We start from the raw sequence: 14,771 nt of genomic DNA, 5'->3' as shown, positions 1-14,771 counted from the left end.
GTATAAGAAAGTACACGCTCAATATCTAAACCACTGCTGTTAGCGTTTGGGTAGATATTGCCATTCTGTTTTATATAACCCTTTTATGGGGCGGGGGCTAAATGTCCTGTACAGTTAGGTTAAACCAGATGAAATTGCTATTTTTGGCATGCCCCAGTCAAATATCAGCAATTTCATATGTTTCAACCTAACCTATATCTAGATTTGCAGCTGCTTATATGATTTTCTATTATATTGTAAGCATTTTCCCCAAACCCTTAAATATTTTTCCAAGACAGGATTCTTAATGGCAAATACCTCTCGTATGAACATCCACAATTTAACCACCAATTGCTGCCAAATGTTTGTTCTTATAAATAATATTTGAAAACCCTCATATAAACATGTGCGATTGTACGTTATACATGGGTATCCATTAGGTGTTCCTTTAGGGATTATTACTTCTGAGTCTTCCCTTAGGATAAATTGCTAGAGGATAAATTACTATGTCAAAGGGTTGAGTTACTACTTTTAAGAAAAAGGCCGAGCACAGTGGCTCACGCCTGTAATCCCAGCACTTTGGGAGGCTGAGGCAGGCAGATCACTTGAGGTCAGGAGTTCCAGATCAGCCTGGCCAACATGGCGAAACCCCGTCTCTACTAAATATACAAAAATTAGCTGGGCTTGGGGGCACGCGTCTGTAGTCCCAGCTACTAAGGAGGCTGAGGTGGGAGAATCACTTGAACCTGGGAGTCGGAGCTTGCAGTGAGCCGAGATCATGCCACTGCACTCCAGCCTGGGCGACAGAGCAAGATTCCAGCTCAAAAAAAAAGAAAAAGAAAAAGAAAAAAAAATCCTTTCAGGGAGGAGCCACAATGATGACCTCACGACTTATGGGAAGTGGGAAGAGAAACAGGAAGAAAATACGGTATGAAAATGCCAAGAGGGGTTGCGTGAGAGGTGGGGCGAGGAGTGATTTTTCCCTCTATTTTTATTCTCTCCAGATTTTCTGGAATGTGGTTAAATGCTATTCATGAATAAATAGTATTCACTGTCTGGCAGTGGAGCTTTTGATGTAATCATCCCAAGGGAGAATTTGAGTCTTAAAATAGGAGAACTTAGAAGGCAGCACGTTAATTAGAGACCAGAGATAAAATTTGATTGGGAATTTTAAGCAAAGCTTTTAAAATCTTTTTACTCTGAAACTATTTCTTATGTAGGTGGGGACATGGTGTGGGAATGTGCTAATTCAACAATGAGGTTCAGTATCACCCCTGCCACTCCAGCCTCGGGTTTGGGCTTAAAGTACATCTCCAGAGGCTGGGGCTGTGTGGGAGGCAGAGGCGGTAAGGCTGCTGTTCACTCTGAGCAGGTCTTTGGTTGGGGCAGGGGCAGAAATTGACCATGGGTTCTTCTCGGCTGCCCAGGTCAAGTGATGCCTATCCACTACCCGCCAGGGAGGTGTCTGCCCAGTCCACACACGGAGACGGGCTGATGCCCAACTGCTTACCCGGGCCAGTTGCTGCCCAGCTTCTGTGGACACTTGCCTTTCTTCCTCACAGTCCATCTTGTTTCCCAGGAGAAGGATGACCACCCCATCCGACCCTGCGTCCTGCACACAGAACATGTTCTCTCAGCCACACCCACTGTGTGCCACGCCCCTGGCACATTTGCCCTCCTAGAAGCTGAAGTGTGTCCCCCATGTTCCCACTCTCAGGCCACATCCACTCCATATCCTTCTCACCTGGACCCTTTCCCCCATCCTTCCTTTCTGCTGGTAAATGTCTCACCTATTTTCCAAGGCCAACCTTAAGAACACCTCCCCCAGGAAGCCTTCCTGGATTGTTCCTGCCCATGCCCTCTCTTCCTGCCTGTGTTGAACAGTCCAGCACTTGATTATACATTTTCCCAATTGTTTCATGAATAATAATAATAATAGTTTCTGATTAATGAGTGATTGTTATACACCAGGTGCTACGCTGAAATCAATTATATCAGTTAATCCTCACAGCTCCCCTATGAGAGAAGTCAGGAAATTGAAGTTCAGAGAGCTCAATTCACTTGTCCAAAGTCACAGAGTTGGGGTGGGTGGGATTCAAATCTAGGTCCTGTCAGACCCCAGTGCTCAGCTCCCCTCTTCACACATTACCTTATCCTGCTTCTTTTGCTAAACTAGAAACTTCCAGAGAGAAGACAACATGGCTAACTTCACACCCCTCTGCTGTGCTAGTACACACTGCAGAATTTCAATATATATGCTTTGAGGAAGTATGCAGGGGAAAAACTAGAGATGTGTGAACAGAGGAATTATCACGTGGAATGGCACTAGAACTACATTAGCCTCAAGTGTAAGAAGAAGACATTATAAACAGAGCTGCCATATGTAGGAAGAGAATGTTCACAGGATAAAGGAAGTAGTTGGGTTTCAAGGCTATACTATGTAGTTGTGGTTTCTTTGTACTACTGCATTCCCAGCTCATCCAACCACATGCCCTCAGTGGGTGGTGTCACCCATATGTCTGTCATGTCATTTGTAATCCTGGGAGAAAAGAGGGAGTGGCAGGATATAAGGTCCCACTTGACTGGAGGGACTGGGGCCAACCCCAACAGCCATCTGCTCACCTGGAGACAGTCTAGCCAGTAGCGCACGTGGCCAAAGCTCTCCTGGGAAGTGATGTCATACATGAGCACTACCCCATCAGCCTTGCGGAGCAGCTGCCGTGTCATGCTGTGGTACCTGCCCAGAGAGTTTGCATGAGGCCACACCAGGCATCCGGACCCCAGGTCCTGGCCTCTGCAAAGTGGGAGAAGTAACTTATCCTACTTCTAATTGCTTCCCACAGAGCATGTCCGTATGCTTTCCTTCGTACGGTGTAGTTATTGTTGACGAGGTAACAGTTCTCATGGCCCAAATTTCAAAAGGTCTCAAGGAGAACTCAGTGAAAAGTCTCCTTCCTTCTGCCCCATCCTGGAGCCACCTAGTCCCCCTCCCCAGAGGCAACCAGGGTTATCAGTTTCTTAAATATTTTTCCAGAGGTATTTTATGTATATACATATATATACACACACATATATACACCCATACACATACATCTTTCCGTCTCTATTTTATACAAATACAGTGTAAAACATTCATCATACTCATTAATATTCAGTGTTCTACATTTTGGTTTTTTCCAGTTAACAGGATGTCTTGGAGAAATTTCCCTATTGGGCTGGGTACATTCCCAGCTCACACCTGTAATCCCAGCACTTTGGGAGGCTGAGGCAGGAGGATCATTTGTGGTCAGAAGTTCCACATCAGCCTGGCCAACATGGTGAAACCCCGTGTCTACTAAAAATATAAAAATTAGCTGGATGTGGTGGCGCGTGCCTGTAGTCCCAGCTCCTCAGGAGGCTGAGGCACAAGAATCACTTAAGCCCTGGAGGCAGAGGTTGCAGCGAGCTGAGATCACGCCACCACACTCCAGCTTGGGTGACAGAGCAAGACTCTGTCTCAAAAAAAAAAAAGAAAAAAGAAAAAAAAAATCCCTATTAGTACATAAAGACAGTCCTCAGTCTTTGTGTGGCTTTACAGTGTTATATTGGGTGGACTGACCCTACTTTATTTAACTGGTCCCCTATTGATGGACATTTAGGTTGTTTCCTATGTTTAATAACACAAGTGATAATACTATGAATGGTCCTGGTCCCTTTGTTATTATAGTCATATATGAGTCTGTCTATAGAACGAATTTCTTTTTTTTTTTTTTTTTTTTTTTGAGACGGAGTCTTGCTCTGTCACCCAGGCTGGAGTGCAGTGGCCGGATCTCAGCTCACTGCAAGCTCCGCCTCCCGGGTTTACGCCATTCTCCTGCCTCAGCCTCCTGAGTAGCTGGGACTACAGGCGCCCGCCACCTCGCCCGGCTAGTTTTTTGTATTTTTTTTAGTAGAGACGGGGTTTCACGGTGTTAGCCAGGATGGTCTCGATCTCCTGACCTCGTGATCCGCCCGTCTCGGCCTCCCAAAGTGCTGGGATTACAGGCTTGAGCCACCGCGCCCGGCCCTATAGAACGAATTTCTAGATGTGGAACTGCAGAATCAAATAAGATATGCCTTTTAAGTTTTGATTACTGCCCGGTGCGGTGGCTCATGCCTGGAATCCCAGCACTGCGGGAAGCCGAGGCAGGCAGATCACGAGATCAGGAGTTCGAGACCAGCCTGGCCAATATGATGAAACCCCATCTCTACTAAAAACACAAAAATTAGCCAGACGTGGTAGCGGGCACCTGTAGTCCCAGCTACTCAGGAGGCTGAAAGCAGGAGAATTGCTTGAACCCAGGAGGTGGAGGTTGTGGTGAGCCCAGATCGCGCCTCTGCACTCCAGCCTGAGCAATAGAGCGAGACTCCATCTCAAAAAGAAAAGAAAAAAAAGTTTTGATCACTACTGCCTAGGTTGAAAGCAGAAGACCAGCATTTTCAGAAGGACAGGTGATTGGGTGATTGTCCACTAATGACCATGTTGGGACAGCCCTAATATATGCCCTGCCAGGCTGAGGGACCTCTGGCTCTGCTGCCCTCTCTCCCCTGCCTTGGGCTTGACTCATCTCTCCTTCCCTGACCTCCTGAATCCTCGGGGGGCAGTTGCCTCCCGCCCATGTTATTGGGGCTGCTGTGTGTCCCTCTACACCCCACACTCAGCCTAGGTTCCTGACACCACTGATACACATTGCCTGTTACCTCTCTTGGCCAGCCGTGTCCCAGAGCTGCAGCACAAAGCACTTGTTGTCCACCAGCAAAGTTTTGACCCGAAAATCTACTCCTAGGACACATAAAGAGGGGTGAAGCCTACTAAGTTACCATCCAGGACTCCTAGCCAAGGCCTACCCCAGTATACACCTGTTCCCTGTACCAGCTGCAGTGCGATAGAGCCCTTGGCTGCTGGGCTTCCCTTCGGCTCTGCATTCCATCTGTCCTCGAGGACCCACTTTCTCCAGGAAGCCTTCCCAGACCTCCCTGCCACACTGGCAGTTTGTGCCAACACAAGGCACCTTGTCTACGATGTTCATTCCTTCGGCCACCCAAAATCCAAGTTTCGTTATTTTATTTTTACAGTACTCCTTGTTCCATTCCCTAATTATTGCACGCACCTTCCCCTCTCAACGAGACAGCAGGGAAGACAAGCAGCCCAGAGGGGCATAAGGAATGCTGGCTTCAGGCCACTGTTACACTGGTTACAGGACCTCAGGCAAGTCATTTCACTTCTGTGAGCCTCTCTTTCCTTGTCTGCAAAGTGGCAAATTAGAAAGACCTACACTGCAGAGTGGCTGGAGGATTAAAATGCTGTTTTAATTAGCCAGGCGTGGTGGTGCATGCCTGTAATCCTAGCTACTCGGGAGGCTGAGGCAGGAGAATCACTTGAACCCGAGAGGCGGAGGTTACAGTGAGCCAAGATCGCGCACTGCACTCCAGCCTGGGCAACAAGAGTGAAACTCCGTCTCAAAAAATAAATAAATAAATAAATAAATAAATAAATAAATAAATAAATAAGGCCAGGTGCGGTGGCTCAAGCCTGTAATCCCAGCACTTTGGGAGGCCGAGATGGGCGGATCACGAGGTCAGGAGATCGAGACCATCCTGGCTAACATGGTGAAACCCCGTCTCTACTAAAAATACAAAAACTAGCCGGGCGAGGTGGCGGGCGCCTGTAGTCCCAGCTACTCGGGAGGCTGAGGCAGGAGAATGGCGTAAACCCGGGAGGCGGAGCTTGCAGTGAGCTGAGATCTGGCCACTGCACTCCAGTCTGGGTGACAGAGCAAGACTCCGCCTCAAAAAAAAAAAAAAAAAAAAAATTAGCCGGGCGTGGTGGTGGGCGCCTGTAGTCCCAGCTACTTGGGGGGCCGAGGCAGGAGAATGGCAGGAACCCAGGAGGCGGAGCTTACAGTGAGCGGAGATCACACCACTGCACTCCAGCCTGGGCGACAGAGCGTCTCAAAAAAAAAAAAAGAAAGAAAATGCTGTTTTAAGTGAACAGACGCAGAAAAGAGGATAAAACTTCTGGTGTGGAGGGAGGGCCTTTAAGGTAGGTGGCCTTAACTTTGGGGGCCCAGCTAGGGCAAGAAACTTAACCAGGTCTTCAATTCTCTGCTTTCCTCATCTGTAAAATGGGGATAGATATGGTAAATGTACATTCAAATATAACTCCGTTGGCTGTAATTCTCTATCTGGTCCTGTCCTCAAATACAGGCAGGGTAGAGATCTTATGTTGTGAGGTAGTGGGGTGGGGCAAGAATGGAGGGAAGGTGACACCAGGTAGGGAAATAATTGACCCATGAAGGCAGGATCATTTCCTGTGGTATTTAAACCGGAATAGATGATAGCCACCAGGGGGCAGCAAACCGTAGCTGGGATTGGGACAGATCTGGACCAAGTACTTGGATATCGGGTACTCCCAGCCGGCTAGCAGTGCATGCCGGCTTGCCTGGTTGGTTGGTTGGTTGGTTGGTTGGTTGGTTGGTTGGTTAGTTCACAATTATGCAGCTTGTGTTTTTCTTGATTGAATTTTGTGGGAACTTCTCACCACATAATAAAGGGGGAGGCTCCATTCTAAGGAAGGCTGTTGTAAGGAATAAGACATGTATGGAAGATGCCTGGTGCATGGGAGGTGGTCAGTAAACGGTAGCTTAGGTGACTAATAATGGTAGCCTTGGCCAGGCATGGTGGCTCATGCCTGTAATCCCAGCACTTTGGGAGGCTGAGGCGGGTGGATCACCTGAGGTCACCAGCCTGGCCAACATGGTGAACTTCATCTCTACTAAAAGTACAAAAATAAGCTAGGTGAAGTGACACACACCTGTAGTCTCAGTTACTTGGGAGGCTGAGGCAGGAGAATCATTTGAACCCAGGAAGCAGAGGTTACAGTGAGCAGAAATTGTGCCACTGCACTTGAGCCTGGGTGACAGGGCGAGACTCTATTTCAATAAATAAATAAATAAAATAATGGTAGCGTTGTAGAACCTGTGACCCCACTCCACATCAGGCCAGCCTGCTATAGGTTTCCTCTTCCTGAGGGAATTGCATTTTTAACTGGCTCCCAGGTGAGGCTTCCTGGGCAAGAAAAGTTTGAGAACCTGCCCCAGGCCTCTCTTGTGGGGAGCTGTCATTTACTGACTGGTCTGGCACTGATCCTCAGTCGGTATGTGCCCTGGTCTAATACAAAGACAGGCGTGGCGTGACGTCTTTGTCCCTGGGTGGGTCTCCCCTCCATTCCCTCGGGTTTGCTTTTCTGTAGCTTTGTACAGGGTTCAGTGGCCGCATATGCTGATACTTTTAGGGAGGGAAGGCTCTCTGCTTTCAGCCATTTCTTGCAGGAGCCACTGAGTTAGACATGATCAAATATTTACTTATAATAATCATAACAATCATAATAACTAATACTTATTGAGTACTCACTACATGTCCGTTATTATTCTAAGATCTTGACATATCAACTCAGCTAATCCTCAACCGCTCTAGGAAGGCAGCACTACTGTTGTCCCATTATGCAGATGAGGATTTGGGGGTTCGAAAGGGTTAAATCATTTGTCCAAATTCAGACCCCAGCAAGTGGCAGGGCTAAAATTTGAATTCAGGCACCTGGGTTCCTAATTTACCACACTCTACAAATACATTCTGTGTAAAATATCCAGCTTGCCCAAGATGACTTCCTGCCAGACCATCGCCGCCCAGCCTGGAGCTAGTCATGAGCAAATCCAACCAGCACAGACCCTGCTCTGGCCTGCCCACGGGCCACATGAGTGAAACCTTGCTTGTTTTCACCATCAACTCTCGCAGGCACCTAAATTGCAGGGTGCTTTGTTGATGTGGCACATTATAAGCTAATCAGATCAATGCAGAAAAAGCAAATTACCTGTAATTAGAGACGATTAGTGAAATAGTAAAGGTTATGCCCACATAAAACAATGGCTATGCAGGGCCCGTGGCCAGGGCAGAACCTGCAGCTTCCTCAGGGGTGGCTTGGTCTGGGCCTGCTGCCACTCGTTGGCCCTGGCCCCTGCATCTCCCCTCCTCCCTGCCGCCCTCCTTGGTGCCCTTACCCACGGTAGCTGTCAATCCGGTGGCAAAGGAATTCTGGTGCAGCAGGTGCAGGAAGGATGTTTTGCCCACGTTGGAGTCTCCCAGAAAGATGACATGGAAGAGGTAATCAGGGTTGGCCTGGGGTCCCCATCCAGCCATGGGGTCTCCCGCGGATGGGGTCAGCCCAGCCTCCCTGGGGTCCGTTCCTGGATCTTCAAGCCTGCTCTCTGCCCTTGGTTCCCCGGAGTGAGGGGGGCCTTGCTCTTCTGCGTGAGCAGTCATGAGGGATGGCCTGGGTTGGGCTTCCTGCTCAGCCATGGTGGGAGGGGTTCGCGTGGGTTCCTTGGGTCCTGCTCCAGCCCCAGGCTGAGCCCCTCCAGGAGGAGAGCCCCTTGGAGGTGCCGGTTTTCCAGGAGCGGGGGCTTCTGCTTCCGCCTGAGCCTGTGGTGTGGCAGATGGGGGAGAAACAAGCAGAGAATCTTGCTGGGGGAGTTGCGAACGCGCAGTTTCCAGGCCGTGAGCCTCAACTGACTGCTCTGAACTGAGGTCCTGTTCACCTCGGCCCTCTTGTTTTCCTTCCTCAGACTTGGGTTCCTCTTGTAGCCCCTGGTGGGGGAGGGCAGGCAGCTCACCCAGCCCAAGGACCCGGCCATGAGCTTCTCTTAGCCCCTCAGGAAGGCCCTCCTGCACCACTGGGCCTGCATGGCCCTGCTCCAACCTCTCTGTGGGCAGCGGACCCACAAACTCCAGGCCCTGGAAGGGCTCAGTTGGCCCCAGGGTGAGGGCTCTGGCCCTCTGGGCCCCCGGTCTTGGCTCAGAGCCAGTGGCATGCAGGTTCTGCTGGAGGGTATCTCTCTGCCTGGGTGGCTTGGCTGGGCCCACTCCTGTGAAGGCAGTTGTGGGCGAGGGTCTGGGCTGGGTTTCCGGCTCAGTCATGGTGGGAGGGGTTTGTGTGGGTTCCCGGGGTCCTGCTCCAGCCCCAGGCTGAGCCCCGCTGGGAGAAGCCCAAGATCCAGGGTCCTTGTCATCTGGGTCTGAGGCCTGGATCTGTTTGCTGGACCCAGCTGGGGCCTGGGGAGGGGGAGGGGGCCCATCCTCCAAAGGAATGAGCACTTTGAATGCAGGTGCCACCAGGCTTCCTGAGAGACCCCAGAGGAGGCGGCCCTCGGGGGTGGACCCCGGCTCCTGGTTGGGGTCCAGGTCGTGCGGTTCGACAGGCTGCTGTGCACTAATGTCCTGCTCATCTGGGTCCACTCCTTTACTGTCCTTGGCGCTGAAAGGCACCCCAGGGGGGGTCCTTCGAGCCCCATCTGGATCTGAAGATGGCTCCTGACCAAATAGTAAAGCCTGTGGCTCTGAGATGGAGATCTGCCTGACCACACGGGGTGTCTGGGGGCCTGAGGCGGCTCTTGGGGTCGGGGGCGGGCTCCAGCAGAGCTGCAGGGCTCCATGTGGAGGGCTGCCAAAGTTGCTCAGGAGCTGGTCCCAGTCATCATTGTCCCCAAATAGCCCAGGCAGGGGGGCCGCCTCAGGGGAGACAGCCTGAGGGTCTGGGGTCTTCTCACCCACTCCAGGAACACTGGAAAGGAAGCAGGGAAGCAACGATCAGGGGAGGGGCAGGTAGGTGGTGTCACACGCATCCTACCTGCAGCCCTCACCATCGCTTGCTCTCCCCATGGCCAGGCCTCCTCCCAGTCCTTGCTCAGGTAATCCTCACCTGGCGTGTACTCCCCACTCCTCCTCCTCATCCAATCTCATCCATCCTGAAGACCCACATGAAGCCTCACCTCCTCCAGGAAGCCTTCCTTGATCATTCTGGCCCATCCCACTCCTCTGAGCTATAACAAGTAGAGTGAGTGCCTACTAGGGATCTTGCACTGCACTAAGCCTTTGTGTGTGTGTGTGTGTGTGTGTGTGTGTGTGTGTGTGTGTGTGTACATGTACACCCACACATGTGCATGTTTTAATTCTAGCTATGTGGTCTTGGGCACAGGTGTTTCCCTTTTTTGTGCCCCAGTTTCCTCATCTCAGAAATGGGCGTGATAGTTCCAGCTTGGCAGAGGGTGGGGTTTAAGGAAGGAAGCTGTGTGTGCACGGTGTGCTAGCTAGATCCTTAGAGAACTCAGAGTTCCCCACTGGTTCCAGGAGGCCCCTAGAGTCCACCTCAGTCCAGGGATAGCAGCCACTTGCCTCCGTTTCTCCTCCACCTGCCAGGACACCCGGCCCCTGGCGGCGTCCAGGCGCTCCCTGGTCACCTGCAGCTGCCCCTGCACCTCCTCCAGCCGCCCAGCCAGGTCACGCTTGGCCTCCTGCAGCTGCTGGTTCTCTGAGGCAGCCTCCTGATGTGTGCTCCTGAGGTGGGAGAGCTGGGCCTCCAGCTGCAGGGTGGAGGGTGAGGCTGAGAGAAGCCCAGATGCCCTCCAGGGCAACAAAAAACCTCCCAAGGCCATTGTGAGACACAGACTCCCACCCCCTGTCCAGGCTCCTGGAGACCCAGCTTAAATCAGAGTAGGAGTGGGTGGTTATCCCTCCTTGGCCTAACTAGCTCCATTAGCTCCTGTCCAGGAGGGGCATTGGAAATCCTGAGGCAGGGAGGGCAGGGAGACTATGTGAGAAATAAAAACCAGCAGTGCCACAGAGGCCCCACACCTAAACCAGATCCCACCCTCCTCTACTCAGAGCCCTGCAATGGCTGCTGGCTCCTGAGACCATCTGGTCTACAGGGGGCTCCTGATCCAACAGCAAATCACATGGCTGAGGGAGGGAACACTGCCTGGCCAGGTGCAGGGAAAGGCAAGCTCTTGCAATGGCCTCCGGGGCCCTGAACAGTCTCCCTGCAGCCTCCTCACCTCCCCTCATGACCCTCATCTCCTTTCCTATGGCTGTTCCCTCTCAGTCTGTTCCAGTCCACAGCTCTGCTTACTGTTCCGTGAACTTCCACAGCGCATGCCCGCTCAGGGCCTTCGCACCTGCTGTTCCCTCTGCCTGGATGCCCTTCCCCAGCATATCACACTTCTTCAGGTCTTCGCTCCAATGTCATCATCTCAGCCAGGCCTTCCTTGGCTCCCTTCTCAACTTACTTGACTACAATTTCAACTTCCCCAACTCTTCTATCCCCCTTCCCTGTTTTACTTTATTCTCCTTAGCACTGATCACCATCTCCTATATTATGTATGTCACCTGTCTCCCTGACTAGATGGTAACTCTGTGGGCAGAAGTTTGTGTCTGTCATGATCCTCAGAACCTGGAACAGTGTCTGGCACATAGTAAGTAGTTGTGGGGTGACGGAATGAATGTTTGGAGGGAAGAGGCTTCACGTTCACAGGGGACAGGACAAAACGGCCCCAGGTGTAAAGCCCTATCTCTTCTCTTGGCAGGAGGGGCCTGCCTCAATTTCCAAGAAGCAGCTGCAGAGGCACCTGGGAAATCAACCTGGTAACAGGCCCAGCCCAGGCCATGGTGAGGAAGGCTCGGGGAATCTTGTCCCAGGCTGAAGGGATGCTTGTTGTCCTGGTTACAGCAGAGGACAATTTTACCAAGGTCAGAGGTCTCCAAGTTGAGGAAGGAAGAGACAGTGGGGCAGGGTCTCAGACCCGAACACTCAACCACAACCACAGTGCCACCTGTAAGTGACTACAGGCTATAAGACCTGCAGTGTCAGGGCAGCAGGTAACCTGACCCTAAGCAGGAAGCTAGGTCAGTTTCAGAGATGGAACAACTGATTCATAAACTACTATGTACCAGGCACTGTCTTAGGCCCTCCCATGTAGTACCTCTAATCATCACAGTACCTACTAAGGCAGGAGTTCTGATTTCCATGTCTCTGATAGGAAACTGAGGCTCATAGATATTAAAAACCTGTTCGGAAGTGGGTTTCTGGGAAACCCCGTCACTCACCTCCCTCTGGCCCTCAGCTAGTCGCTGCACCTCGCGCTCCTTGGCTTCTAGGACGTCCTGCATCTGGGAGGTGAGGGCCAGGCCCCGAGAGTCGCTCTGTGGAGTAGGTAGATTCAGCCCTCACCCTGCAGACTCTTAAGAGCCAGCCGGGCAGGCCAGCCCTTCTCACACTCCACCTCCACCACCTGGGGTGCCTGGGCCAGGATGTCCCAGCAGGGAGGGTTCTCAGGGACAACTCCCCCAGTTCCAGCCTAGATTGTGGCAACAAGGAGACTTGGCAGAGATGGGAAGGGGGCCCAGGTTCGATATTCCCCACCCCATCTCTCTGGGGAACACAAGCTGCTCAGGGGAGAGGATTTACTCCAGCAGCCTCTTGCGCCCCACCCTGGTCAGTCACAGGCCCCAATCCTTAGCCAGCAGAGGTGTCCCAGGCAGTGGGAAGGAGGCAGGCTGCCGGCAGGAGCCCACCTCAGCCTGCAGCTGCTGCTTCTCCTGGCGGATCTGCTGCTCCATCTCCTCATAGAGCTGCTGGACCTCGCGGTGGTGGTCAGAGTCACACCTGGGAGGAGGAGGAGTTGGGGCCAGGCAGCCCATTAGCGCCTCTGGGAGCCTGCTGCTGGCGGGGGCAGTCTGGGCTTGGGTTTGGAATCCATCCTATTGCTTTCCTCACTCTGCCAGCAGTCACTGACCTCTGTCACTCTGAGAACAGCCATCCCAATAACAACCCGCTGACTCATATGACTTTGACATTGGTCCTGCTAATCCTACCATGCCGACCCTTGTAACCATCACCAGTTCCCCTGGCCAGGGTCTCATTGTCCTCATCACCCCATCACTCAGTCCCACCTCCCTCTTTCACCATCCTCCTGCCCCTATAACCCAACTCCAGGGTCACCACATGCATTGCAATCTACGGGAGCAGGCCCCTGGAGTTGGGCGTTACAGCAGGTCCTGTACCAAGACACACCCTGCCATTCCCACTCCTGCCATTACTAACTCTGTCCTCCCCACCAGGTCCCCTGAGCCACCTCTTCCTCCAGCGCAGCTCTGCCCTATCCAACTCACAGGCCTGACTGTAGAAGGAGCTGGGAAATTCAATCAGATTCCACTGGAATGTGAAGAGCACCTACTTCAAGTCAGACACCCAGCCGGGCCCCCCACTCACTTCCTCAGGGTCAGCTCCAAGGCCTCCTTGTCTGCCTGGGCCTCCTGCAGGCGGCTGGTCATCTTGGCCAGAAAGCCTGCCAGGTTGCCTGCCAGCTGGGGCTCCTCCTGCCGCAGCTGCCCCCACAGCTGCCAGATTTCTGTCTGCCTGCGGAGGGGAGGACAGCCAGAGATGGGAGGGTCAGACACGAGGTGGGATGGAGAAGCAAGGGGAGCCCCACTCCTCAGTTTTCACGGGGGAGCCCCACTCCTCAGTTTTCACGACAGCACTCCAAGAGACTTTGGCACCTGGGCCAAATCTATTGACACCCTACAAGATGCAACTCAAACGCCACCTCCCCCAGGAATCGTTCCCAGGTGTGCCCTCTCCCTTCTTGAACCCCTGCCACACTTTGTCTCTCTATGATACTGTAATAGTGGGATGGGAGGATTTGGGATCCTGATGGCCCAGGGCTTCCATCTGCCCTCTTTTCTCTCTCTCTGAGGCTGTGTGACCTTCAGCACGTCCCAAGCCCTCTCTGGGCTCATTTGTAAAATGGGGTGGGGGCTGATACCTGCCAAGCAAGGTCATTGAGGAATGAGAGACGCCTGATGAAAGCACCAGCTCAGGGCCTGCTACACGGTTGGCACCCGATAAAGGCTGCTTTCACATGGATTTAATTAAGTCATGAGGACGGATGCCAGAGGGCTGAGCCTAGGCCAAGCTGCCAAGTGAATAAAAGGCTCCCCACCCCCTTGCCCTGCCAGTCTACACCCTAAGTCCCACCCTGACTGCCTCACAGCACCTGGCCCCACCCTCCAGGAGCCAAGCGTGAGGAATCTCGTCCTCACAGAACCCCACGGGGGCGGTGAGCAAACCTGGGCCAGTGGGTGAGGGTGATGCCCCCACTGGTTCTAACAGACCCTGGGGGTCCTAGAGAGGGGTGTTTGCAGGCAGGGCTCCCTTTCTTTCTCTCTCTCTCTCTTTTTTCTTTTTTTGAGACAGAGACTTGCTCTGTTGCCCAGGCTGGAGTGCAGTGGCACGATCTCGGCTCACTGCAACCTCTGCGTCCCAGGTTCAAGCGATTCTCCTGCTGTGATTCTCCTGCCTCAGCCTCCCGAGTAGCTGGGATTACAGGCATGTGCCACCATGCCCGGCTAATTTTTGTATTTTTAGTAGAGACGGGGTTTCATCATGTTGGCCAGGCTGGTTGGAACTCCTGACCTCAGGTGATTCACCCGCCTTGGCCTCCCAAAGTGCTGGGATTACAGGCGTGAGCCAGGCCAGGGCTCCCCTTCCCTAAGCAAAGGCAACTCCTTATACCCAGAGCCTCAGATGGATGGGAGGAAATGCACTTCTGTCTCCAAACCTGTTCAACCCGGGGCACAAAATGCCTGAAATCACCCCGAACTCCAGGAATCCTCCCTGAGTTAAGAAAGGCACCCACAGGGATTCCCATGGTTTTAAGAATTCAAGGGCCCTTGGGAAGCTGAGCCCACTCATTAGTCCTCCTGAAGAGTGACTCTACAGGGCAGGATAGGGCAGGGAGGTGCGGGGGTGGGAATGATTCCCCATAAGCAGGCATCCTCTGCATGTGGTTTTAACCCCACCACAGCTTTTAGGCTCATTCTGCAGCCCAGGAAACAGAGGTCAGAAGTGAAGCCATCCCTGTAGTCACACAGCTAGCCAATGGCCA

General features: G+C 52.5%; 1 protein-coding gene across 2 annotated transcripts in view; it reads right to left on the bottom strand.

Annotated features, from left to right (window-relative positions):
• The window catches only part of RAB44 (RAB44, member RAS oncogene family), a 36,157-nt gene that overhangs the window by 2,912 nt on the left and 18,474 nt on the right, over positions 1-14,771 (bottom strand). For both annotated transcript variants that reach the window (XM_010389695.2, XM_030928533.1), the window contains exons 5-12: positions 13,097-13,243; positions 12,400-12,490; positions 11,932-12,027; positions 10,225-10,412; positions 8,055-9,613; positions 4,699-4,780; positions 2,602-2,716; positions 1,490-1,591 (exon numbers count right to left, since the gene is read on the bottom strand). In XM_010389695.2, the coding sequence (XP_010387997.2) occupies positions 1,490-1,591; positions 2,602-2,716; positions 4,699-4,780; positions 8,055-9,613; positions 10,225-10,412; positions 11,932-12,027; positions 12,400-12,490; positions 13,097-13,243 (2,380 nt within the window). The remainder of the gene's footprint in view (positions 1-1,489; positions 1,592-2,601; positions 2,717-4,698; positions 4,781-8,054; positions 9,614-10,224; positions 10,413-11,931; positions 12,028-12,399; positions 12,491-13,096; positions 13,244-14,771) is intronic.

This window comes from Rhinopithecus roxellana, chromosome 4 (assembly GCF_007565055.1).
Source record: "Rhinopithecus roxellana isolate Shanxi Qingling chromosome 4, ASM756505v1, whole genome shotgun sequence".
In the NCBI taxonomy this organism is placed as follows: domain Eukaryota; kingdom Metazoa; phylum Chordata; class Mammalia; order Primates; family Cercopithecidae; genus Rhinopithecus; species Rhinopithecus roxellana.
Note: the sequence above shows the minus strand (reverse complement) of the source record. Positions and strands in the feature narration are given on the sequence as shown.